The 27,559-nt window shown below is 31.9% G+C and overlaps 1 protein-coding gene across 3 annotated transcripts in view; it reads right to left on the bottom strand.

Annotated features, from left to right (window-relative positions):
- The window catches only part of LOC124544488 (teneurin-m), a 230,169-nt gene extending 211,345 nt beyond the window's left edge, over window positions 1-18,824 (bottom strand). The window contains exon 1 of one of the 3 annotated variants that reach the window (XM_047123068.1): window positions 18,537-18,824. In XM_047123068.1, coding sequence (XP_046979024.1) covers window positions 18,537-18,570 — 34 coding nt within the window. In that variant the 5' untranslated portion in view covers window positions 18,571-18,824. The remainder of the gene's footprint in view (window positions 1-18,536) is intronic. The other 2 variants (XM_047123069.1, XM_047123072.1) reach the window with 2 other exon arrangements.
- Window positions 18,825-27,559: the final 8,735 nt, after the last annotated feature.

Genomic DNA, 27,559 nt, shown 5'->3' with positions numbered 1-27,559 from the left:
TCTTCAAAAATGTTATCTAAAAATTGGGCTGGTGCATTTACATCATTAAACGTACGCGCCTGCTGATCTCTTGGTTTAATTGCCGTTTCTCTGATGAAGTGACAGGTGGGTTTTCACGTCGTTCACAATCACTGTGGTTAAATTATAAGTCACAAGGTAAACTCTGCAAGGATTAAAAGTATAACTAAAGCAAAGGAGTCTCAGCCTCACAATCACTTTAGCTTATACTAACACCAATGCTGTTATACACGTACTAAAATATTACCACGAGCTTAAAACAAACAATGAAAACAGTTACTGAGTGACATGTTACTCGTGCTGCCAGACAGAAGTAAAAGTTATTATCGATTTAGTTATCGATTATTTATTTATTAATTATCTGTTTATAAATTGTATCTATATAAACAAAAAGTCTTTTTAATGCATATTGCATATATTATAATAGTGTTATGCATATTTTAAGTATTTTTAGATAAAATGTAAAAAATTCTATTATATGTATATTTGGAAATTAATTTTAAAAATAAGAATCGAAACTCGCAACGTCATCATAATCGGACTGAGTTGATCGATTTTATAAATATACAATGTAGACGAAACAACTACTTTTTTTTTGGTTTGAAGTTATCCGGAGATATTATAATGTCATCATATTTAAAATAATTTGTTTAATTTTACTTTATAATAACTAAGTTTATAAAAAAGAGACACAAGAAGATTTTTTGCGATACTATTATTGGGCATTCTCCTTTTATACAAATATCTTGATACACCACTAGTGGATAGTGTAAAAATTGGTGTATGAAATCCGAAGTCAGTTAAGGCGTACCGTAACGAAATTCCCGTAGCGCATGCATCGTAAATTTACGATACGCAAGGGGGTAAGTTGTGTACTTTAGTGCGGTAAGCTTTACATACGCGATTACGTTATAAACGCTGAGCGACTTCAACTGATATAAACTTACGTAGCGCGTTCTTGTTAAATCAGTTCTTTAGTTTTACTTTATAAGTAATAAATATGAATAACTAGTGATTCGCCCCGACTTGCAACGCCGATACAAAATCTACTACAGAATGTTTGACTGACTTTTTTAAGATCTTTATAATGTGTAATTTCTGTTTTGTTATTCCATGTCAGATGCGTTTTCGTTTTATATTGACTTCACAGAAACGCGGTCGAACGGGATTAAAAGTACGTCCTTACGTCCTATATCTGTCTCCTGGTTCTAAGCTACCTTTCCACCAATTTTTACCCAAATCAGTTCATCCGTTCTTGAGTGATAAGTAGGGTAACTAACACCACTTTCTTTTTTATATATTGATGTAATGTAAATAATGAATCGAAATCTTATGCTTAGTAATTTCACTCGACTTTACAACATATATTACTCAATTTTCTTTTTAATCTGTACTCTTTCAGGAATAAAACCATTCCATTAAATATTTTAAATTTTATTTCTAAAGGTTTTAAAATATTCTCATTCGAAATTCGAACAATACAATTGTTCCACCTAGTTCATGATAGTTTGTATGAGATTTGTATGTTAATAGCAATATGAAATGCAACAAAACGCAAAATCATTTAAAATAAACCACACCCCATACATGTACAGCCGACGTTGTATACGCTGCCTACTCCACTATCCGACCACGAAGCGATCGCGATTTTCGCAAAACAAATACAATTTCACAGAAACGTAATCGTCAAACAAGTCCAATCATAAATATAATGTTAATTTTTAAAATGAAACAGCACCTTTCGTGGCTCCATATGAAATAAACGTTTCAACAATTTGCAATATGACATCATATTACACCCTCTGGGACATTTCTATAAACTACGATGTTGACAAATGAAATGATTTGACAACATCGGTGAAAGCGTTATATTGAGGTGGTAACGTACTCGTATGTATAAATAGAAGAAATTGTTTGTCATTCTTTGCTCAACAGTTGCTGGACAGAAAAGATTTAAATCTATTCTAATATTTATTAATGCGAAAGCTTAGCTTTCACGGCTATACCGCTGAACGGAATGTGAAGATATTTGAAATGTCAGCAAGCTTGACCACCAAGGAAGAACATAGGCTTTTTTGTACCTAAAACCTACGCACGTAACCTATCATCATAGACGAAAACTTTGTTATAAAATTTTCTCAGACATATTCTTTTAATATTGTTACTGGTTTTAATTGATTGGTTTATGTCATATATTTAAAAGTTGAAACTTTACAGTAGAGCACTCTGTGAGAATAAACTTAAAACGTGTCACAGTTCACATCATGACATATTAGAAAGTGATACTGAGTCTAATAATAATGATAATCAAAGGATACATATTGGAATTGTGTACCCGTTGGGTACCACCACAAAATGAAGTAATTTCTTAAAGAACAGCACATTGATTTTTTCGTGAATTAAATGTGATTTTTTAGAACATTATTAATGAGCCATCCGCTCAAGACGATTAAACAACTGAAACTGATTTGGTTACACGATTCAAAACCACTGATTCGTATCCAATTGACTTCTAAGTCGTCGTCGGCGACGTCTGATTTTCATCTTTATAATGATGAACTTTTCAGAAATTTGTTTCGTGTTTATCTATATTTCACGAGCATCTTCAATAATTTTTATAAAGATTGTTCTCCATTGCAACACTAGCCTAACCTAAAAACCCTAGATCATGTGATATTTTAAGTAACCTTCATGGATTCAACATCACGCAAAGGGGCTTTGAGAGAGAACTTTCATCTGAAGCACGTTATTACTTAGAGTTGAATGAATGACGATATTTTTGATTACAATAAACTACACACATACCCAAATGAAGCCGTTTAATTATGGCTGTATTTTAGTGGAATATTTACGCCTATAAATAAGACTCACCTTGTCGTAATATATATGTTTACCTATTCAATTTTATAAATTTATAAAATAAATTCTTTAGTTTCAGATAAAGACTCCTAATAAAAGGCTATTAAAATATAATGTAGTCGATTGGCAAATAATCAGGTTAGAACATTATATAGAAATTGTACTAGTAAAATATTAACGTGTGGACGATGTCTACTAATTAGTCGTGGTTAGGTTTTATACATGTTTTTTTATGCTTATTGTATTGTTTGTTTTGCTTTAATTTTCATCAACATGCGAGGATTGCTTCTATAAACATTCAAAACTAAATGGTGGCAGTGGATCAGTATGTTATTTATTGGTTTAACAGTTTATAAGCTACTAGCTACTTACCCCGACTTCGAACAAGTGCTAACTTTTGTTCTGAGATAATCTACTATGTATAGAGAAATATTTAACTATTCTTACTTTTCCGTTAACACACGTAGCAATTAATGTATACTTGAGAAATAATATTTAATTAGCATTTAAAGCCTTATCACGACGACCTCTTTGGTCGAATAGCGTGTACACCGGTTTTCATGGGTAAAGCACTCCGAGGTCCCGGGTTCGATTCCCAGCTGAGTCGATGTACAAAAAGTTCATTAATTTTCTACGTTGTCTTGGGTCTGGGTGTTTGTTACTTCTGATTTTCCATAACACAAGTGCTTTAGCTACTTGCATTAGGATCAGAGTAATGTATGTGATGTTGTCCAATATTTATTTGTATATGTTATGTTTATCATATTAATAAACATTTTTACTAAAAGCAAAAAAAGCAAAGAATGTGAACGATATTTTTATTCCTTTACCTAATATTAAAAGCTGTATATTAAATAATACAAAAATACGTACATAAAAATCTTTATTAATATCGCTTCGAATGCTTCAATTATGCTATAATATATCTTTAATAATTACTAACAATTATACAGAAGTAATATGAGCGCAACGTTAATGACATAAATATACCTTGCAACTACTACATCCCTTTAATACCTGATCCTAGTCGTGAACGAGTGCTATAAAGACCAGATTCTAGACTTGTGGCCACTCGTAGCAGCTTACCAAGATTCCTAGGTCTTGGTGTACAACTTTGTTTGGAATATATAAACAAATGCTTTACTTATAATTATACTATATACTATATACTTATAATATATAATATTTATCGAAAGGATAGACAAGATAGTTATGGAGGCGTTGCAGTTCTGGCTCACCGGTCTGTTAAAACTCAAAGGATAAACTTAAATTCTAGGCCCAATTTAGGCATTGAAATAATTTTTGTTAAAATTTTTAATTGTTCACATATTCAGAATGTAATTGTAGTGTACTGCCCTTCCTCGGTGAGAACTAGTCAGAGTGATTGGGATCATTTATTTTCTTTAGTTGATAAAAACACACTTATTTTGGGAGATTTTAATGGACATCATACAAATTGGTCTAATAGGATAGATCCAAGAGGTATTCAAATCTATAACGCTTTATTAGATAGTAATTTTGTAACTTTAAATGATTCAACACCAACCCGTGTAAGACTAGTTAACGGTATTCTACAAGAATCTTCTCCGGATATATCAATAGCGTCATCGGACGTGTCTGTAAAATTTAATTGGAAAGTTACTAATGAGACATTAGGAAGTGATCACCTTATTATTAAATTGACAACTTCAATTCACTCTATACTTAAGCCGCTTAAAAAAAGGAATTATAAAAAAGCTAATTGGACATCTTATCGAGAATATCTTGAACGCATATTCTCTGACTTAAGATTGCCAGAAAACCCTCAACAGGCTTACGACTTTTTTATATCATGTCTAAATAAAGCAGCTGATATATATATTCCGGTTAGTTATATAAATCAAAATCCAACATTTACTTTCACGCCGAAACCATATTGGAATAGTGAATTATCAAAATTAGTTGCAGAACGTCGGCTGGCTCTTATTAACTTTAGAAAAAACCCTACACCAAACAACCTCGGTATATTACAAAATAAAATATCTGAATTGCAAAAAATAATTCGAAAAGCTGATTCTAAATGTTGGCAAAAATATTGTTCGTCGTTAAATCAATCTTCTTCTTCAACTGAGTTATGGCAACGTATGCGTTGGATTAGAGGGTATAGAACTACTAAGTCTTATATCAATGAACAACTTACTCACGATGTTTTAAAATCTTTAAGCCCCGATTATGTTCTGCCACCCAAGCCCTATTTTAATATTCTCAATAGCAGTCTGGAAACTCCTATCCTTATGCAAGAGATTTCATTGGCTATTAAATCGACCGACACAGCCCCTGGATGTGATGGTATATCATATTCAATGTTAAAAAATTTACCAGAAAAAGGACAACTCATTTTGTGCTATTTATATAATCAATTCTTTTCACTAAATATAGTCCCTCATCAGTGGCGTAACATAGATATCGTCCTTATACCAAAACCAGGAAGAGACTTGCAGCTTACTTCTTCGATCCGCCCTATATCCTTGATATCTTGTTTGTGCAAAATTTTCCATTCCATCCTTAACAAACGATTAGAATGGTATTTCGAAAAAAATCGTTTATTCTCTAATGATACGATAGGTTTCCGAAAGACAAAATCTTGCTACGATAATTTAAGTACCCTAATTACTCATATACAGACCGGTTTTGCTAGACAGGATTCTACGGTTGCGTGTTTTATCGATATAAATAACGCATACAACAATGTGAACATTTCAGTACTTTTAAAAATTCTCCATAAATTTGGTGTAGGTCTTAAAATTTGCAACTACCTCTGGAACTTTCTTAGCAACCGTTGGCTTAATATTCGTGGTAAAGACTATAATTCTAGAAGATCTATTTGTTTAGGTCTGGCACAAGGTGATCCTTTATCACCCCTATTATTTAATATAGCTACGATTCACGTATTTTGTGAAGCATATCCTGATTCTATTAACATCTCCCAGTTCGCTGATGATTATGTGATATATGCTTCAAACAAAAACATTAGTTATATACAAATACAATTACAAAAAGCTTTAGATATATTTAATGAACAAATTAGTAAAATAGGTCTTCATATTTCTTCAAAAAAGACTAGGGTCTGTTTATTTTCGAAAGGTAGAAAACAAAATGAAATATTATTAAAAGTGGATAATTCTGTATTACAATATGTCGAATCAATAAAATATCTTGGGATGTGGTTGGATCGCTCATTACGGTGGGGTAAACATATAAATGAAATTGTACAAAAAGTTTCAAAATGTCTTAATGTTTTTAAAGTATTAGCCGGTTCGGGTTGGGGCGTTCACCCTAAACACTTAAGACGTTTGTACATTTCGTTAATACGCAGTAGAATTGACTACGCTTGCTTTTTATATGCCAATGCTGCTAAGAGAAACCTTAAAAAATTAGACACGATACAAAATCATGCAATGAGAATTATAGGGGGCTTTATTAAAACTACTCCTATCCACGTCATGGAGAGTGAACTTTGTTTGCAACCATTATTTATCCGTAGGCGATACTTAGCAGGAAAATTTTGGCTCAAATCAAGATCCTTAGAAAACAATAAGGTTATAGAGCTACTTTGTAACATTACTAACTCAAATGAAACTCTTAGCTATTGGGTAAATAAACGAAAACCCTTACTGATTACAATCCATGCTGAATTACAATCGATCCCTGTTCAACGTAGTAAACAGCTAGACATGTTCTCTTTAAAAACTTGGGTTAGCAGTATTGAAGTAAATAACGTTGTTAGATGTAACCTTTTGCCTTTAAAAAATCCAAAAAATAAATATAGTTTAACAGATATTAGAAGTGTAGTTACCCAATTTATTGACAATACATACAAAAATCATTATCAAATATTTACAGACGGATCAAAAGAGATAAGTACTTCAGGTGGAGCGTTGTATGATGCACAAACTAAAAACTATGCGAAATTTCAACTCAGCAAATACCATTGTATAATGTTCATTGAATTACAAGCAATTTCGGAGGCATTGTCATATATTGATTCTATTGAATGTCAAAATTTTGTAATTTTAACAGACTCTAAAAGTGCTCTTCAACATTTACATAAATGCACTACCAGTTATCGAGGTACTTCAATAGCATATACTATCCTAGACCAAATTCAAAAGTTAAATAAGACTGCAAAATCTGTTTTTCTTCAGTGGATACCATCACATATTGGAATAACTGGCAATGAGATAGTGGACCATCTTGCAAAACAGGCCAATGTGGATGGTATACCAATATCAGTGGACCCATATTTCTCTGATGTTATTTGGATGCATAAAGAAAAATGTATGTACTTATGGAGAGAATATTTTGATGAACGCTCAAGAGAAAAAGGCATATGGTATAGAACAATGCAGCCGCAACCTTGGAATAAACCCTGGATAGATAAATGTGACCTTAGTCGCCAAGACCTTATTACGGCTTTAAGACTTCGTTCCGGACACCTTCCATTAAACTCATTTGCATACTTAATGAAAAAAGTAACAACCGCCAATTGCACCGAATGTGGTGTAATTGAAGATATCTACCATATTTTACTGGAATGTGTTCGGAGTGAGTCAATTAGACATGATATTTATTCGAATATTAAAAGCAGACTAACTATTGTAGATTGTATAAGTTTTTTGGCATTTCCTGGGAGCAAAGAAGCAAAATTATTATACAAATTATGTAACAAATGTTTAAGTTTAAGGAAATAAAAAAGGAAAAAATTGTAATATAACTAACAGAGCGACATAGTCACAAATGGTGACTAAGCTCTTAAAATAAATAAATTAAAAAAAAAAAAAAAAAAAAAATGCTTTACTTTTGAATCAAATAGTATGTATTTATTAATGACTTCAAATATTTTTTATTTTATTTTTTTAAATCCATCGAAAATTGCTGAAACATGTACAACAAACAACAACAGCCTGTAATTTGCCACTGCTGGGCTAAAGGCCTCCTCTCCCTTTGAGGAAAAGGTTTGGAACATATTCCAACACGCTGTTCCAATGCGGGTTGGTGGAATGCACATGTGGCAGAATTTCGATGAAATTAGACACATATAGGTTCCCTCATGATGTTTTCCTTCCCTGAGCACGATGTGATGTGATGTGATGATAGAGATGAATTATAAAGACAAATTAAGCACATAAATCAGCGGTGCTTGCCTGGGTTTGAACCCGCAATCATTGGTTAAGATGCACGCGTTTTAACCACTGGGCCATCTTGACTCCTGAAACATGTATTGATATTGATATCATAGATTAAGTATTTGCATAAAAAAACATGAACGTTTTTATAAGTAAGTTTATATAGTAAAATAAACGTACTATGAATAGTAGTTCAATAAAAGCGGTAAGTTTGATCAGATGAGAACACTTGAAGACGTATCATGCAATTACATTAAAGCAATGATTGAACAAAAATTTGATTAGAAGCAATATATTACAATTGACTTAATGGATTCGTTCTGATTTCTCGATCTAGTTCGTGTTATAAAAGGCTCAGGGAGTTTTTTAATTAAACTTGTTTCAATCTAAGTTATGATGATATTGAATAACATTTTGACGTTTTATTGTTGAGTATTAGACTATTCTCTATGTGTAACAAACAGGAACTACGCATCGACGGAGATAAGGTCACAATGGTACTTTATTTTATTATCGATGTGAATAATTATATACACAAATGAAACCATGGTCCATTAGTTCATAGAAGATTCGTGTGGTGGGAGAAGCAATAATAAATAAATAAATAAATAAATATGAGACAACATCACATACATTACTCTGATCCCAATGTAAGTAGGTAAAACAGTGTTATGGAAAATCAGGAGTAACGACGGTACCACAAACACCCAGACCAAAGACAACAAAGAAAACTAAAGAACTTTTTCTACATCGACTCGGTCGTGAATCGAATCCGGGACCTCGGAGTGGCCTACCCATGAAAACCGGTGTACACACCACTCGACCACGGATGTAGTCAAATAAATCCTTTACATCAACATTCTTAGACCAGAAAGAATTTACCCAGTAGTAAAACATTAACGTTTTGTAACTGAAGACACTCTAAAAACTGCCTTTAATCTATGACTTACCATTTATCAGTTGTGTCCTAAAAATGTATGTAATATTTTAGATTCGAGCTATTTTGTATCTGGATAGATTTTCAATAATAATAACTCGAAATAGCTTTTAATGTTGAAAATCCGAACATTACATGACAGACGACAGATGCATCTCGGGCAGAGGAAACCGCTTAATCCTCTCTCGAAATAATGAAAGAACAAAAACACATGTGACGATGTAACTGTCTCGATGAGATGGTGTCAATAATATTCATATGAAACTACATGCATATAATTTTAAAACGATTAAAAAAGTTTATATAGTTGTTTGAATCAGTGAAGATACCGAGTTTTGCATAAATCATATCTATAATACATTATCAGTTTGCGTAAAAGAAATTTCATAAATTTTAAGATCTTTTGTTGACTTACTCAATATATATAAGCAGTAGCAACTAAAATTTATCATACTGAATTATTAAAGTCTGCTTTAATAAAAGTACATTGTACCGCATCGCTGGAGGCGATTTCAACTTGGTCGGCCACGTTATCTCAACAACAGTTTTCGGGTTGAAATTTTTGGACCGGTAAATTTTTCGTGGTTGGAATTTTTTTTCGGTAAAATCTAGGACACTAACACGGTTTACAGAATCGTTGGACGTACGGCGATATGTCAACCGTTTTGACAAAACGCTGCCGGCCACTTGTTTTTCGCCCGCAAAAACATTATTTAATTCGACAGTTAAACCGATTCTCTTTAATAACAACATAATATGTTACAAAATATAACAAGTAAGCAATTCAGCCAATTTTTGTAAACGTTGTTATCTACAAACAATAAGAATGGTTTATATTTAATTTTACTCAAATGTTAGATTTTCATTGGTTACGATGTAGCAAATTTTAGGAAAAAATACAATATTTTTTTTCCTAAAATTTCCTAAATTGAATATACACAAATTTATATGTTACACAATGTCTCTCTAATTTTCGTTAACGTCACGTTTAAATATTATCGTTAGTAGAGAACGAGCAAATTATGTTTACAAATCCCTAATGGCTTATCAAGCGTTGCCTTGTCTTTCAAAACGTGGAAGTTTGTAAAACGTGTGCGTAATTCGGTGACAAATTGCGCTTTTCTCAACTTCTGGATTGGAGGTTTATATAACGATAGGGATTTTCGAGATGATTAGTAACTTTTCGAAAATTGTAAATAATACAATAAAATAACTCCTTTAAAATGATTGTATTTAACCGTTATTTTTTTATAAGTAGTCGAACGGGGAGATCGGGTGAATAGGCCATCTGATAGTAAGTGATCTATTGGTTCATCTATAGACTATGACATGGAAAGAAATTTTATTCATTCCTTACATCTCCGATGCGTCACTAACATTTGGAAATAAGTTATTGTGTCCCTTGTGTCTACAGTTAGATTGGCTCACTCACCCTTCAAACCGGAACACAATATTACTAAGTATTTCTGCTTGACGGTAGAATAGATGACGAGTGGTACCTACAAAGACGGGCTTGCACAAAGCCCTGTACACAAAGTAAACCCGATTATAATATTACTCCCTTTTTCTAATTATCAAACCAAATTATGATACAGAAATGTATAATAATAAAGATTGTGTCAAAAAGTCTTTAATTGGACAAGTTTATCGAGTCTATAACAAAAATACAAAATACATTATTATGAATGCGTTTACTAATAATAAGCTTAATAAGTGACTAAAAATATTAAGTAAGAAAATAGGTAGAAGCGGATGTATCAATTAACTTGTGTATTGCTTATTTAATTGTTTTTCTACTAAAATACTGGTATTCCGCATTCTTTATGAACTGTCACATTCTAGATCTACAATGTCTTCACAAAAAATTTAAATCCTAATTTTAAACGAACAAAATAATAAAAATAAATTAATTATTTCAATTCCAAACATGAATATAAGTTAAACAAAGTTTTGACGACGAACGATGTAAATCATTCTACTGAACGTCAGTTGACAAAAAAAAATGTGAACCCAAAACATGTGTACGACATTAAGTATCATTGTGTAAAGAACAAAAGCACGCGAGTCCAAGCAAACCAAACTATGCGTTTAGATTTTGGTCGTGACTCTCTTTCAACTTTGGAACCATTATTCTTTATCAACGCCAGAACCAACAATAGATCACATTTAGTAGAATTTTATCAAAGGAACGCTAGTTTCATTGGTGGAACTAAATACGGTATTTATACAAGTAAGCATATTGTAGTATCATTCAACATAACGGAATGTGTGTACGTGCTTTTTTTAAGCAATTCAAATTAGGAATCTAATCATAAAGGATCTGCACAACACGCAAAAATAAATTAATCCGACAACTGTAGTTCCGAAACACAAATCTTAATTTCCTATAAAAGCATTGGGTCTATAATTATCTATTCTGATGGAATAAGTCGAGTCGACACATTTCGACAGTTTAAAGCATTTTTTTCCTTCAAAGTTTTGAAAACCTCAATCCATTTGCCATTCATTGCGGTACTAAATACGAATAATAATGAGAAGGAGAAGTGGTTACATTTGTAACTGTCAACAGATTCGGTCCCATTTTTGGAAGTGATGCGTTAAGACGGCTCTTTACATAATCCTTTGACTAACAAGGAGTGGAACTGAACGAGCTTATTATTTATTCTTCAACGTTGGAGATACTCGTAAATACCATTTCTGTCATTGATTTTAGAAATGATGTATCTGTCAACTTTCCTTATGTATGTTTTTCTTTTCATATTGGTTACGTAATATCTGGTTTTATTTCGTTTTTTCTTTAGATATTGGTAATCATTAAGTACCTACATATATTTAACTAAATTATTGTTTACGGCCCATATAAAGTTTAATTTAAAAGACCAGAGATAGTTCTTAAGCTAAAATGTTATTAAACGGCAAGAAATTTTCTTGTATTAAAGTCTCTTATAAAGAATAGAACAGAATACACTATAAAACTGTAAAATACCCATATTTATAAAAAAATCCTAGTCATGGAGTATACGGGAAAAATATTACTCTCGCATATTTTGTGCTGTGCGGCAAATGCAAATCCCCAAAGCATTTCCTTAACTTACATTGATTGACAGGGCAGGCGTCGTTTCGGCTAATCTATAGTGTCACTGAGTGGAGATTAAGAGAGCTCTCCATCCATTTATGCATGACCTTCCCCATCCCGAGACACGCTTGAGAAAGTCATCTACAAGGGGGTACATGCATTGTATTTCAGGGCTCTACAATGTGGATGGCAGGACACGAAATCGCACAGCTGTGCTCGACGTTATGTTCGTATTCGGATTTTGTTTCCAAAACTATGCATTTAGGTACATACATGTTAGTAAAAGGACAACTTTTTCACATCCTTAAATATAAGTAATTTTATTACATATATTGAGTTATGTAATTATAATTTTTTAAAATATAGTTTCGTAGTGTATAAGTCACGTATTAGTAGGTTCAGGTATATGTAGATTCAAGTTTTGTTCTTATCAAATTTCATTAAATTTACTTCAATATGTGTAAGAGACACACTTTTGCATTTGAAATATAAGCATAGATCTGTAAAAGGTAATTATAATTTGAAATAAGATTTAATATCAGAGTAAAACGTCAGATACATATATTTACCAGTTGTTTACATTAAGTAATCTAAAACGATGATTGCGATATGTAAGCGCCTATTTCGTGAAAGCGTATGTAAACAATCTCAAATGTATTTTACTTTTTTCGTTGGAATTAATCTCAAACGAAAAGTCCTCCGGGAAATTGATGGCGTGAATATTTTTTTTCTACAGAACGAACTCTCAAACGATCGTACGTTTCTCGAATAATTATGGAGACGAAGTGAGAAAATTAAGAGAAAAAATAAATAACGAAATAAGGCAATTGATATCAAAGAGATTGTATCACATTCGACTTCTACGCTTTACTTATAGGTAATGCTTCATCAGTCATTTAATATATTCTCTAAAACAAATTACTATCAACGTCGAATATTAATTTTGTCACTGACCTTACCAGAGGCCAAGGAGGGGCTTATTTAAAAATAATGCTGTTATTTGCTTATCACCCCTTTTATCAGAGGTTTATTCAAAGATAAAGGTATGGGACCAAATAGGACATCAATCAAGGGTTACTGTCCACAAAATTGATATCCATGCCCCTCCATTTATCACTCAATCTTGTGATTTGGTTGGTCTTGAATTTACGACGTGGGCACATTTTAAGATAAAATTGAATTTATTTCTTTATCTAAAGCCAGATTACATAATCTATGTCATGAGATAATTTGTCTAATTTTGAACCAATTAAAAAAAAATTGGACTTTATTTATTAATAAAATGCAATTAAACTTCTTTAGGAATTAAATAAAACAATATTTTAAAATGAAATATATCAGAATAAATAAAAATTTAAAACTAACGAAATAACTCTAGTGACATTATGTGACAATAGATGGCGCTACATGTAGCAAAATTGAGATAGTCGGCGTGACCAATTGATTCCCATTCATTGTATCTTGTATCATTTGTAATTCATTCTAACCTATCATTTCTTGCATCCGAGCATAATCAACAAAGGAAGCGTACGTTATAACAAACTAAAGACATCAAGATGTATTCAGAAAAGTTACAACTAACGGATACATTCATTTCAATAAAAAAACGGTATCAAAAATCTCCTGTTACGTTTAATATTCAAAAATATATTCTATTTGTGACAATTTAATATCATTTTAATATATTTCATCATTCGTTTACATTTATTCTTTAATTTATGGTTATCAGTTACCTGCTGAAGTTACGTCTTTCGTGCCAGTTGTCCAAATCCCATTACACAACAAATAAAACCAAACAGGCTGGCTCGTCAATCAATATCATACTAACATAAGCCTCTCAATATATGGTAATGAGTGTTATCCATTCCGAGTGTATTGTGGTAGAAAATTGAAAAATAGTGCCGACACCTTATAAGGAATTCATTTATTCATTGGTGCAGATGTGGCCCACAATGAGAGGTGTAACCCAGATTTACCATATTTTGGATGTTACATAAAAGAAAAATAAGCAAATAATCTGAAATGAAAATATCGAATTGGCATAATCAACTATCGTAATTCAATCTTGATGGAGGCTTCAATCACATTTATATAAATTTAAATGTTCAATTTTAGGATACTTTAATAATCAAATATTTTGATAATTGGCTAAATCGTTAAGAAATACTAAAAGCTTGTTGTTTTCATAATATATTTCAAATAATAAATCGATTTTGAATTCGAGTTCGGAAAAACGCGACGTTATACAATAATACAAGGAAATTCACGAATAATTAAATAATGCTTTAATAGTTAATCAAGCTAGTATAATAGAAATACATACTGAAGCAAAAAAAAAATAGCAGTGAACTGCTTTTCTCAGGGTGCGACAAATATGAATCGGTATCATTAGCAGAATGATTAATGCTTAACCCAATTTCGCAGTAAACCGACAGATGGCTACCACTCGCTGCCAAACTATCGCATTCACTATCAGATTCGTAATTACCGAATATGAGCAGCACGTACACTATCAAATTAGTCTTTTGTTAATCTGTTATAGGCTTTGTTGATGTTTATTATGAAACTATCATAGACTGATTAACATGAGTCTATTCACAATGGTTGTAATAAAGTGTCTATTACCATTAGTTGTAATACTTCATTTAACCTTTATCATTTTACTAGCGACTCGCCCCGGTTTTTCACGGGTGCAATAGTGATACTAAATAAAAGACAGAATTTGTTTATTTTCAACATCACATTAGAAACTTATATAATTATCAGTGTAACTTAACTATATCGTCTACGTATCATAACATAAACTATCTATTAAAAAAACGTATCAAAATCCATTGCATAATCTTAAAGATTTAAACATACATAGGGACAGACAGCGGTAAGCGACTTCGTTTCATACTATGTAATGATATACAATTTTTGATTTTGTTGACATCGTAGTCGATTACATGTAGTTTTTACAATCTTGCAATATTACCCGAGTCATATTTGATTATTTATAAAATTATTGAGAAACACGGCGTTGTTAAGTATACATTAAAATTGACACATAACCTGTATAGAGATATTTCGCAAGATTGACTGCCATCAATTGCCTCCGAGCATCATAATAAACTTCACAAAAAGCAATACAACAACCGGGGTCCTTTAAAACCAATTTGTATCGGCTTTACGATTACTCCGGACCATCAAACAAGGGAGATATTGTGTTTTTATGTCATATTGAGTTTAATCGTCTAACTTACCATTACTTTTTTTTATATGTTATAAAATTAGTATTAGTAGCATTCTAGAGTTATACATCATTTATTATAAGCTCAATATATTTATCAATATCTGAGTCATATAACGCTGTATCAGAAATAATTTAATCAACGATCCATTAATATTGTAGATGATGTTTGACATTCAATGCAAGTTTGTGTTGATATGAATGAATATAATTATTTCTGGTCACCCATTGTGTCTTCTAGACATGATTACAGATTAAAGGTTCGAATTTGTGTAATAATTACAGATGTAGACTGTCGTAATGGTGTACGCAATTAGGGATTGTTTTTGTATGACGAAATGATGTTCTGAGAATTGTTTGTTAAATACACACGTGGGAGTTTTGTTCTGAGTGCCGTTTGGATGCATGTGTCGACCTCGGGTTAAATTAACCGGAAACTTTAAGGGATATAGTTAAGATTCCGTGCAGGTCGACTGCAGTCGGTAAGTAAAACATACCACCCCACAAACACCCATTTGAAATAACTCCGCGTGTGAATTGTGTTTCTAAATTCAATAACTTTGATTTACTGTTGAAACATAACATTAATCATTTGGAACGTTTTGTGTACAACTAAATTTTGTAAAGATCGATCTTACGAGCGCGATAATATTCATTTATAAGCAAGTAAACATATTCAAAGTTATATTTAAAGAAGATAAAATAGAACAATATTCTATTCAATTTGGTTAGAAATCTAATACAAATGTAAATTTAAGCATAAACAAATTTCCTTCGCCGGTAGCAGATAATGTAATCGATAAAGATGAATCTCATTTAAACCAGAATGCAATACGACGTGACACTGCATTTTGCTGTCAAGATACAAACAATACCTAGTAAGGTAAAACTTATTACGTACCTTATATTAAAAACGACCTTTCTACATTATTTTTAATGCAAGTTATATTAAATATGAATAATCATAAAACGTCAGTCATAAATCAAAATCATAAAATCAGACCGTTATTGGCACAATTTGTCATGTGTTTGTCATGGATCACACATGAAATTTTATAAGGAGTATGGTGTTGGTTTTTGGGCTATGTTAAACAAATTATAAAAATTGAAGAACGAAAGACCAAAATAAAACTATTTTAACATCGAAGTCTTTATTAACTTGTAAGTTTTTCAAAAATGAACGTATAAGAATAGGAGATGTAAATGACTTAAAAAGTGAATAGAAAAGGGCGGAACCGGGTTTGATAGTAAACTCATAATAGCATCGTGCGTGCTCGATAGAGCTGCAGTCACGGTATCGCATGTGTGGTCTTGCGGTTAGCCTATATCAATACATTTTTTTACTATTTGCGTCACTAAACTATGTTTGTCAGAAGGTGTTGGTACAACTTTGTGTAATTTGTTTTCTTTATTGGCTATCCATCTGAATGGACAAACAAAATTTTTTTGCTCCTCGCTGTTATTTGAATGAAATATGATTTCAAGTATTTATTTGTGTAGGATGGATTTTAAATATTTGAACTGATATAGATAGCAGCGAAAGTAATATTGAAAGTTTGAAGTTATTTTGTTTTTAATTTGACTATCAATAAGTAAGAGAATTGCTTTCATATTGAATAAAGATTTTTAATGAGTTTGAGAATCATTATTGATTAGTTTTGGTTACGATAAATGAATTAATAGTTTCTAAAATTATTTGAAATAAAAATTGAATGTTTAAATAAGCTAATATGAGAAATAAACTAAAGGCAGCGTGTGATTTGTAGAAGAGGAAAAAAACAATAAGTATTACCGAACAATAAAGATTCATTATATACATCTATGACTCATTTTTTGATGAGAATTACGAAATAAAAGGAACCAATTGTTTACTAATGGATAAATTTCCATAATATAACAGTTTTAAGCTCTAGTGTATTTTTATAATGATGCATAAACCATTCAACTAATTACTTTGTTTTTCGTTTCTAATTAATTTAAAACTATACATTTCTATTTACTTTAAAATATCCTTAATTCTACGCCACGCGGAAACATGAGATGTTATAGAAATTTATTAAATAAGATCTTTGCTTTCGAAACAAATTATATTTTCTTCAAAACCCTCTTTGGTTAAACTTTCTCATAAATTATTGTGTAACAAATTTAAATGGGACGAGATTTAGTCGTGTCTTTAGAAGATTAGTACTTCCATATTTGTTTGAAGTGAAAATTTAAGTAGATGTAGTCGAGTTTAGTTGTAAAGATACTACTTAGGGCTATAATGATTTACATATATGAAGACAAAGTAATTAAGAAAGTAGATAATCACAAACAAACAATCGCTTGATTTTGTGGACCTATTCTTACAATAATACAATTAAGCGATGTAGACTATAAAAGTAAATACGTACAAATATTCATCATTCACTTACGAAAGCTATTTATTAATAGCTTTTTATTCTATCTAATCCTTATCTTTAAAAATGGTGTAATTTATTTCAACGAATCAGACGTAAGATTCTTCGTAATTTTCAAATAGTCTTAGCGTCGAACAAATCGTGGCGATTTCGTCTAGCCCTTTATCAGCTTAATTGAACGAAATCATCATCAATTTGTTCGATCGTAACATCATTCTTGTTACTTTTAAGTTATCTTGAGAAAATAAAATAAAGTAGTCACTGTAGTTGCTCATTAGCCGTAACGTGCTTATCTTAAACTGATACAAATGTTTCTGTTACGACGCTGCTTTTAAACAGCGTTTGTTTGTTTGTATCATTACTCTAAGCATGTTTAATTGTTTTTAATTACTTTTTTGTTCCGAGGAGTACCGCTTTTACACTTTTAAGAAATTTATTATAAATTTCGTACAAAATATTTTTATTTCTTATTAGATTTTCAATGTTTCAAGTTTCACAATCGTTCCTCATACGTAAAGGATAATACTGTAAAATAGCTTTCGTAATTAATTATTAAGTAAATTATTCTTCAATTACTGAAAATAATATAAAAAAAGCTTAAAATAGTTAAAATATGCTTTTTCTTGCCTTTTAAATATAATTAATATTATTTTAATAATTAAAGTTTCGAAAATAGTTCATAACATAACCTAATATACCTTAGATTCATGAGAGTTTATGAATGAAAAACAAGTTCAAAATCTCTCAATCCATTCTAACGTTTCGGAAAATCTAGATATAGGTTGCAGCAGCCGCAGTGCGATATATTCGTAATTACTGCACAATTTCGCTAACAAACCGTAACACTTACGTTGATCGAAGAAGCAGCGGTCCAGACCATTCATAACGTATGCAACCGCATAGTGCACTTAACACACAATTTTTTTATTTGTCACGTTCACAATCACTTATGGTTGTAGCACTGAAAACAAATCACAGCGATGTTCTAACTCGTTCACTCCACAACGTCAGGGCGGGTGCATGGGCACCGGCACAGGTTTTCCAGGACGTGTTACCGTTGCGACGGTCGGCGCGCGACTGAAGTGCGCGCGGCGCTCCAGCCGGCGGGTTGTGGTGGGGAGGGAAAGGATGCGTGCGTTCGGAATCCACTTCCCACGTGCTCTGCGCCGTCCCTTTCTTATGGGACGGGTTAGCTTTTTAAAAGCGCGGGCCGTCGACGCATCGATATGCCCGGGGCGATGTTTCTCAGTAACCTTGTTTATGCGTACTGCAGCTAATAATAACACGCGAATAACACTCGCCGCGTTTGTTGTTGTTTGTTGCGTTTTTTATTGCACTTCACTTTGTATGTTTGAGTAAAGTTTGTATCTTGTGCAATGTTTCGCGGTTCGCTTTCCGGTTAGGAGCGCTCGATTAAAACATACGATATGTTAACTCAAAGGGAGTGGGTTATTTTACCACTACAAAGAGCATTATGCTCTAATTGAATTTAAAACACAGCGCAATTTAATAATACTTTCAGCGCTGTTTTAGATTAGATGTAAAATGACACGAATAAAATAATGTCTTACTCTACAATCAACCGAATTGTCTTGTGGTGTTGCGATAAGGGCGTTACGACAAAAATAGTTCCACATTAGGGAATGATTAATACGGACTACACACGGAGTTAAAAAGAGAAAACAATAAAGCCACAAAAGGGGACACCAACTTCGGAGATAGGAGACAAAAAGTTAATGTGTTCTTCAAAAATTATTCCGATCTTATCTGCTCGTCAGTCATCGCTCGGTTTTACTGCGTTTTACCGAATACCGAAGACAGATATTGACTCATTGTTGAAAAGTCTGCGTTCGTTTAGATTTTGATTTACGACGTGTTTGAAAGGGTTGTGTTTATTTATAAATGTCCAGTAAAACATATTTCGAGACATAAAAGAGTTCTTAAAGATTTTAGATGAGCGATTTAAGATGATTATGTAAAATAGTTTTTTTTTTATATACTGTTATAAAGGTACATGAGTAATTGTTTTTGGCCTTTTTGTTAAATGTATTTCGAATTGAATTGAAAAGAACCTGTTTACCGTTTCTTCTTCTCCCTATATATTTTAACTTAACTAAAACTAAACTATTGACCTTAAGCGATTTCAGCTACTGTAGCTTATAAACATCCTGTGAACATTCTTACTCAACGCTATTACTGCGAATTACTTGACGTTTTATCCAATATTTATTAAAAGCCCAAATCGGGATTCGAACCTGGCACCTAATTAATTGTTATCGGACACATTTCACTAGCTCAACGTGTCTGTCAAATAACACTTCAATAAACAAACAATAAGTCTTAGTCCATATTATTTACTTTTATAATGTGATAATTTTCCTTTTCAATTGAGACGTCGTTATCTAAGCTTGTTGCTGTAATAAAAGTAATATATGTGTTATTTTATTTAACCCCTCACTATCACAATTAAAACGACTCCCACGTATGGTAGAGGCATTAGGATTCCTCGTTGGAGTGTTAAGAACATTACAAAGCAATATAATCTAATAAATAAACAGTGGGGACACATTTAGTCGGAGTGATTAAGGGGTTGAATTGTCTCTGAAGTTGAAACTATTTTGGGTGTGTTATACTCACTAGGCTATAGAATTTAGACTTAGCTAGAATTAAAGGTTAGTTAGTGTCTTGTTTATATGTAAGCAATGTATGTAAGTTATAATCCGATGTTATCTCTCTGTTTTTATGTAATTGCTATAGCGGAGATGTTTTAGAAGAGACTATAGTAAAGACTATATAAGCTAAATATACCGAGAATATATTTAACGCGATATATTTTTTTTATGCCAAAGGTTGGCGGACCGGCATTAAGATGTTATGTCCCTTGTGCCTGTAGTTACACTGCCTTACTCACCCTTCAAACCGGAACACAACAATACTGCGTACTGTTGTTTAGCGGTAGATTATCTGATGAGTGGGTGGTACCTACCCAAGCGGGCTTGCACAAAGCCCTACCACCAAGTAAATATAATGTCACTTTTCGGTCCATCTTAGTGCTTTTTGACATGTTGATATTGATTTTATCTGACTGTAATTATAGTGTTAAATATCGTACTACAAAGAGTAATAATTCCTTTTTGTAATGTTGTCTTAGATTTTCGCGCTTATTACACATTGGAATGAAACTAGTTTTAACGGATTTAAATCGCGTATATTAATTATTTTTATCATCCCGACGTTTCGAGCACTTTACAGCTTTCGTGGCCACGGGTAGACTGAGGTGACATTTGTCTATTTGAAGTACAAAAGAAATATTATTTACAACTACCGCCTAAATTAAGAAATCGTTTTATTTCAATTCCTTTATATCTATAAAAGGGTCAGCAAGTGTAAATAAGGACAGGGGGTATATCTACACTAATATTATAAATGCGAAACTATGTCGCTCTGTTCCGCTTTCACAGTGTAACCATTAAACCGATGATTGATGAAGTTTGGTATCCACAAGCTTTCACCTCAAGCAAGGACGTAGGTTACTTTTTATACATAAACCTACTACCCCTAACACACAGGAGAATTAGTAAACAATATATTTTTTCTAAATGACAATTCGCTTATTTTTATGTCTAATTGAAGATATTATTTATTATTATATTATTGATTGATAGATTATAGATTAATGATTAGCTTTCATTTATATCTCTTGGTAAAAAGTAATAATAAAGACAACAACAACATGTACATTTTATGTACACGTACATAAATATACAATTCGTATTACAATTTAAATTCGCAATTAATCGAGCAAAACAAGAAACACGGACGCAACAGTCAGTGGAGATATGATTATTAATAAGAAGAAAAATAACGCTATGCGTTTCTAGCTAAATTTTCAACCAATTATAGTTATGTATTAATAATATATGATAGAAACAGATTCAATTCTGAAAAACAAAATTACGATACACTCAACTTGTTCTCTTATGTACATCAGAGGGTGACATCTATTATTGATATAGTATAATTTGTAAGATAAGCTTCGCGTACCAATATATTTTGAATCGAGCTCTGGTTTACAATATTCGTGGATGGTCGTCGTTTTTGTGGACGTTGATGGAAGTATAGGATATTGACTATCATGTCTGCATTTTTCTAACCTATTGTAAGTTCTGTTTAAATTTTAATTTTGACTTTAGGTAAAGGTTAATTCAACTGATATTTATACCGGTATTTTTGTTTTGTGCAATTCTATATGGGTACTGTATGGATGCCTCATATCTACAGGTGTTCGAAAAAAGGATTATGGTTTAAAATTTGATTGAGATTTGAGATAACGAGGATTATGGATACAAAGAACATAACATCTTAGTTTAGTAAAAGTCGTCTGTTGAAGTACGACTTCAAACTTCCAAAGGTTTCGTTCTGTCAAAATAGGAAATATTTATAATATAAACATAAAATGAGCTGAGATGGACCAGTGGTTAGAACGCCTGCATCTTAACCGATGATTGCGGGTTCAAACCCAAGCAAGCACCACTATATATATGTGCTTAATTTGTGTTTATAATTCTTCTCATGCTCGGAGGTGAAGGAAAACATCGTGAGGAAACCTGCATGTGTCTAATTTCATCGAAATTCTGCCACATGTGCATTCCACCAACCCGCATTGGAACAGCGTGGTGGAATACGTTCGAAACCCTTTCCTTAATGGAAGAGGAGGCCTTATCTTAGCAGTGGGAAATGTACAGGCTAATAATTTACTTTTTTTACTTTAAATATAAAATAATATAGAAATACAACACTAGAGATTAAAATAACAACGTCATAAATGAAATAATTAAATAACATATGTGCATATGTATTTTCAAAGTTGCCCTATGTTAATAAATAATTAGAATATCTTTATTGTATACACATTACAAAATTTGTCAGTTTAGTTGAGGAGTGTCGACTGTGGAACGTAACTTTCATACTTAGTCTCAGCTAAGCCACTATAACTCGTCCCGATCCGCGATTTTATTTGCAACGTCATCGCTTTACGAGTCGCTTTGATACATATTCTCGAAATATTGCTTTAGATGAATTTAAATCAACTTTATGCAAAAATATTTTAATAACTAGAGTACATAAATTTAATTGTCGTTTGATACAATGAGAGTCGAGATGGCTCAGTGGTTAGAACGCGTGCATCTTAACCGATGATTGCGGATTCAAACCCAGGCAAGCACCGCTGTTTCATGTGCTTAATTTGTCTTTATAATTCATCTCGTGCTCAGCTGTGAAGGAAAACATCGTGAGTAAACCTGCATGTGACAATTTTTATAGAAATTCTGCCACATGTGTATTCCACCAACACGCATTAGAACAGCGTGGTGGAATATGTTCCAAACCTTCTCCTCAAATTGAGAGGAGGCCTTTAGCCCAGCAGTGGGAATTTACAGGCTGTTGTTGTTGTTGATACAATAATAAAATAAATAATTGTATTTGACTAACACGACTTTGTATTTTTTTTAATTTAAAAAAGAGTAACTACTGAGTTTCTTGCCGGTTCTTCTCGGTAGAATCTACTTTCCGAACCGGTGATAGCTTCACTTAATTGTAAAATGACGATTCAAAAGTGCTTGTATAAGCCTACTTGAATAAAGTTTATTTTGATTTTTGATTTTACATATTTTTTATTTTATTTGGTGGTGGTACTATCTTTTTTGTTCAACGATGAAAGTATAAGCTAGAAATAATTTTGAAGTCCAAAATCATCCTAAAAATCATGAGATAATCGGACCCCTTAAAGCCGTGTTCGCTGAGCAAGTTGATCGGAATTCCTGAACGTAAGGGCAGATACTTTGACTAAATATTTTTTTTTATTTCGTGTTTTTTGGCAAACCCTATTTTCCGGTATTCAATTATAACACAAAATAATTTCATCAGTTATTCCACATGATTATGTTATCTTCCTGACCGATTATGGCCACGGTCCATTCCCTAGGGAGACTAACCGACTGCACGTGATATAATTATTATGAAATGTTACGAGTATGATCGGGAATTGTTCAGGCGTAGGACCAGCGAGGTGAAGGAGGCACAAGACTGTACACTTTCCTGGGTATTTCTCCAGTTCCGGGGTTTCGGGATCAGCAGTCTTAAAAGCTAATATAAGTAACCGTTTACGTTGAGTGCACATTGTAGATAAGAAAGTACAAAAGTATATACATATATATATATTCGCTGGTTGCGTTTGTGATATTTACATTTCATATGAAAAGGTGACACTCGAAATTACAGAAAGTTTGATGAATTGATAAAAATAATTTACATATATCGTAAAGGTTAGTATACACTTTAAGCTTTTGAATGATGAAAAGTCCCTATTGTGCGTTCTCCATTAACCGCATCCGATATACAATGCGTCATATCCGTCAGACTGGCGACGGTCTGTAGATATTTATCACAATTTGTGGTCTAATCTCCCGGAACGAGAGCATTCATCACGAAAAACTGATAAGAGGATGCAAAGATATTCATGATACTGTTTACTTTAAAGTCGGGGTACGAGTATTGTTATTTTTCTCGACACATTGTTGTTATCGATAGGATATTTTCGTAATAATTTATTTTATTTCCAGTATTTTTAAAGATTTCATTTTAAATTTTGCCTAGTATCATACTCAAAATCAAAATAGACTTTATTCAATTAGGCTTTTACAAGTATTATTGGATCGATATTTAACAAACTATAAAGTAAAGCTACCGTCAGTTTGGAACGTAGATTCTACCGAGAGGACCAAAGTCGCTTTCTCTGTCCCCATGTCCCTTTGTACGCCTAAATCTTTAAAACTACGCTATTGATGTGGTTTTTTTTTTAATATATAGAGTGTTTCGGAAGGAATGTTTTTGTATATATTACAAGGACAATTTGTTAAAAAACACTGATAATTTAACAGTTTTGTAAGATTAACTCCATGCTTTTTTATCATCTTAATATAATATTGTATTAAATAATATGCCATTAATATCTTTGCAAAATTTCTAATCGATAGTATGCACGATTTGTTAACACAAATACTATAAAATTCTAGCCTTGTTTATGTACTCAAGAATATCATTTAATATTCCAAATGTTTAAATAGAGTCAATATTATTTCTAATTAAACAAGTATTAGCAAAAATGTCCTAAATTTGGGCAAACGTTGGGCCCATCAACCATCCAACCTTACATTACACATGAGTAGCGCTAACCCCGCATTAGTGCAATAAACTTGACAATAACTTAATTCTGGGCAATGAAGGGTGAATCCCCCGAGGATGTCTACGTCAGGGATGACAATCGCTCTAGTTTAATCTGATTAGAAGAATCGATGAGGTTTGAACGCTTCCGACGATATTCGAAATCGCAAAGCATATTATGAATATTTAATTACTTACTATTCGATTATTGGTATATTTCATTATTTATACAAGTAACTGTAAAGCTATAAATATAATATTATACCATATTAAGCCAAATATATAGTATCTATTAAAAGTGCTTTATAATTAAATGACTAAAAAATATTAATCACAATGGTGCCGACTGGTTCGTCTTATAGCGTCATATTGTTTAATTCGTATCGTATCGAATATCATCAAGATAACCGTTTACCTTTTGACAGTAAAACCTCTTTTCTTTAACCGTTTTTGTTCGTCACTAATGTACTTAAGATTAAAATGTTGTGATTTGTATAGGAAATACTTAAGTAACAAATAGGTATACCTCAAAATTTTACAATGGTTTTCTTGTGTTGATTTTTATTCGGCAACGAATACCGTTCAACTATAAATTTTATAATAAATTTAAAAATATCTATGATTAGTTAACCGATACCTCTCCAATCAAAATTTTACGTTTGATTACAAAATAATTAATTTGTAATATTATAATTAATAAATTTCATAATCACGTAGATCGATTATAACACCTATATACCTTATATAGGTATATAGTCCATGTATTAAGAAGAAGAAGTAAGTAAATAGTCTTTATTAAAAAAATCCAAATTTATTCTCTACTTATAATACGTATTACAAATAATTCCAATCATAATTACATTTTAAAAAATATTCGAACTCAATTTTCAATCTATAACGTGTAAAAATTAGAAATAAAAATATCTTTAATGGCAACTCCTGGCGCTGCCACATTTGCCCGCGCGACGTCCGCTCAAAGACGTCACATGCAAAATGCAAATGTGTACGCGAAAAATAACTTGTGTATTTTATTTAGTCGCTAGATTTCAGTATGGTAGTCAACTTGACTGACGTTTTGCTTCTATTACTTATGCAATTCGATTATAATTCTATTTATAAAACAGTACCTATGTAACGAGCTTCTAACATTATTTTGGTAAATAATAATAAATATTTATTTAAACTGACTGCCCAACATCACCTATTAATAGCTTAAAATCTATTAAATATAATATGTGGAGTGGAATGCTCTATATGTCTTGCTGGTGGGCAAGAGTTTCTATTTTTTGTTTAGTTTTTTTTATTGCATATCTTTCTGTAGAATTTACATAAAATTTACTTCATATTTTTACAGATTAATCTGTATAGTTGTGTCTAGTTCATAAGGTTGATGAATGTAATTGTGTCTAGTTCCTATGACTTTTTACTTACGTGTAGTTCACTCAGTATGTCTACCTTCAAAGATTACCTGGAAATAAAATAAATTTAAATTAGATTTGCAAACACCATACAATGTAAAAAAAATCATCGAAAACTTAATTAATATTAATATTCATTACTAAATAATTGGCACTAATGATTAGTTATGCTTAATTTGTATATATTACATTGTATTCTTGTAACCGATATATTATGTGTTGAATCATCGATGTAGAATGGGCTTCAAATGAAAACTGACTGAATAGAAAGGAGGTTTTAGCCCATCAGTAAAACATACATAAGCAGTTATTTAAGTTTTTTTATTTTATAAAACAATTTTCAATTGCAATATTTGGCTGGTTGACTATCATATCACATCATACAGCTGAAAAGAATGTTTGTTTCGTTGAACGTGATATTCTCTGGATTTACGAAACTACTTTAAAAACATGCGACTCGTGGGTGCAGAGCATTTAATAATTATAATAAACTAGCGAGACGCCCCGGCTTCGCGCGGGTGCAATGCTGATACTAAATTTACTACAGAATTTGTTTATTAACGACATCATATTAGAAACTTCAAAATTATCATTGTTTTGTACTATATTGTCTATGTATTATATACAAAAACCTTCTAAAGACTTAAGCATATATAGGGACAAAAACAGATATATTATATAAACCAATACATAGTATAAAACAAAGTCGCTTTCTCTGTCCCTAAGCATATATAGGGACATAGGGACAGAGAAAGCGACTTTGTTTTATATTATGTATTTGTTCATCTGTAAAATATATCTGTTTTTGTTTTTGGCATAATGCATTAAAGACTAACATTTATCTTTAAACTCATGTTAAAATATAAGTTCATTCGGAGTCGTATAAGCACAAACTACGTAAGTATATTATATATTGTTAATTTTATTTGGAGTCAAAAAATAATACTGAAACAACACGCTTGTTGGTTATCGAAACCACTTAATCTTTGTACCAAAATAGCCTGACCAATATGGATTTCAACAACTGAATTAATTTTAAGTGTTTTCTATTAATAGAAAACTGTATACATTTTGTTATAGAAAATAAATACACTTATCTTACAGTAAATATCATAAGTGTTTCGATCGTTTGTGAATTGCATTTAATACAAACAAAAAAAAAAAAAAAAAACCCGCTGAGTTTCTTTCGCCGGTTCTTCTCAGGTCAGGGTATTTTCTTTCCGAACCGGTGGTA

This window comes from Vanessa cardui, chromosome 4 (assembly GCF_905220365.1).
Source record: "Vanessa cardui chromosome 4, ilVanCard2.1, whole genome shotgun sequence".
Classification (NCBI taxonomy): domain Eukaryota; kingdom Metazoa; phylum Arthropoda; class Insecta; order Lepidoptera; family Nymphalidae; genus Vanessa; species Vanessa cardui.
The sequence above is the reverse complement of the archived record's forward strand: the minus strand, read 5'-3'. Positions and strand labels throughout refer to the sequence as shown.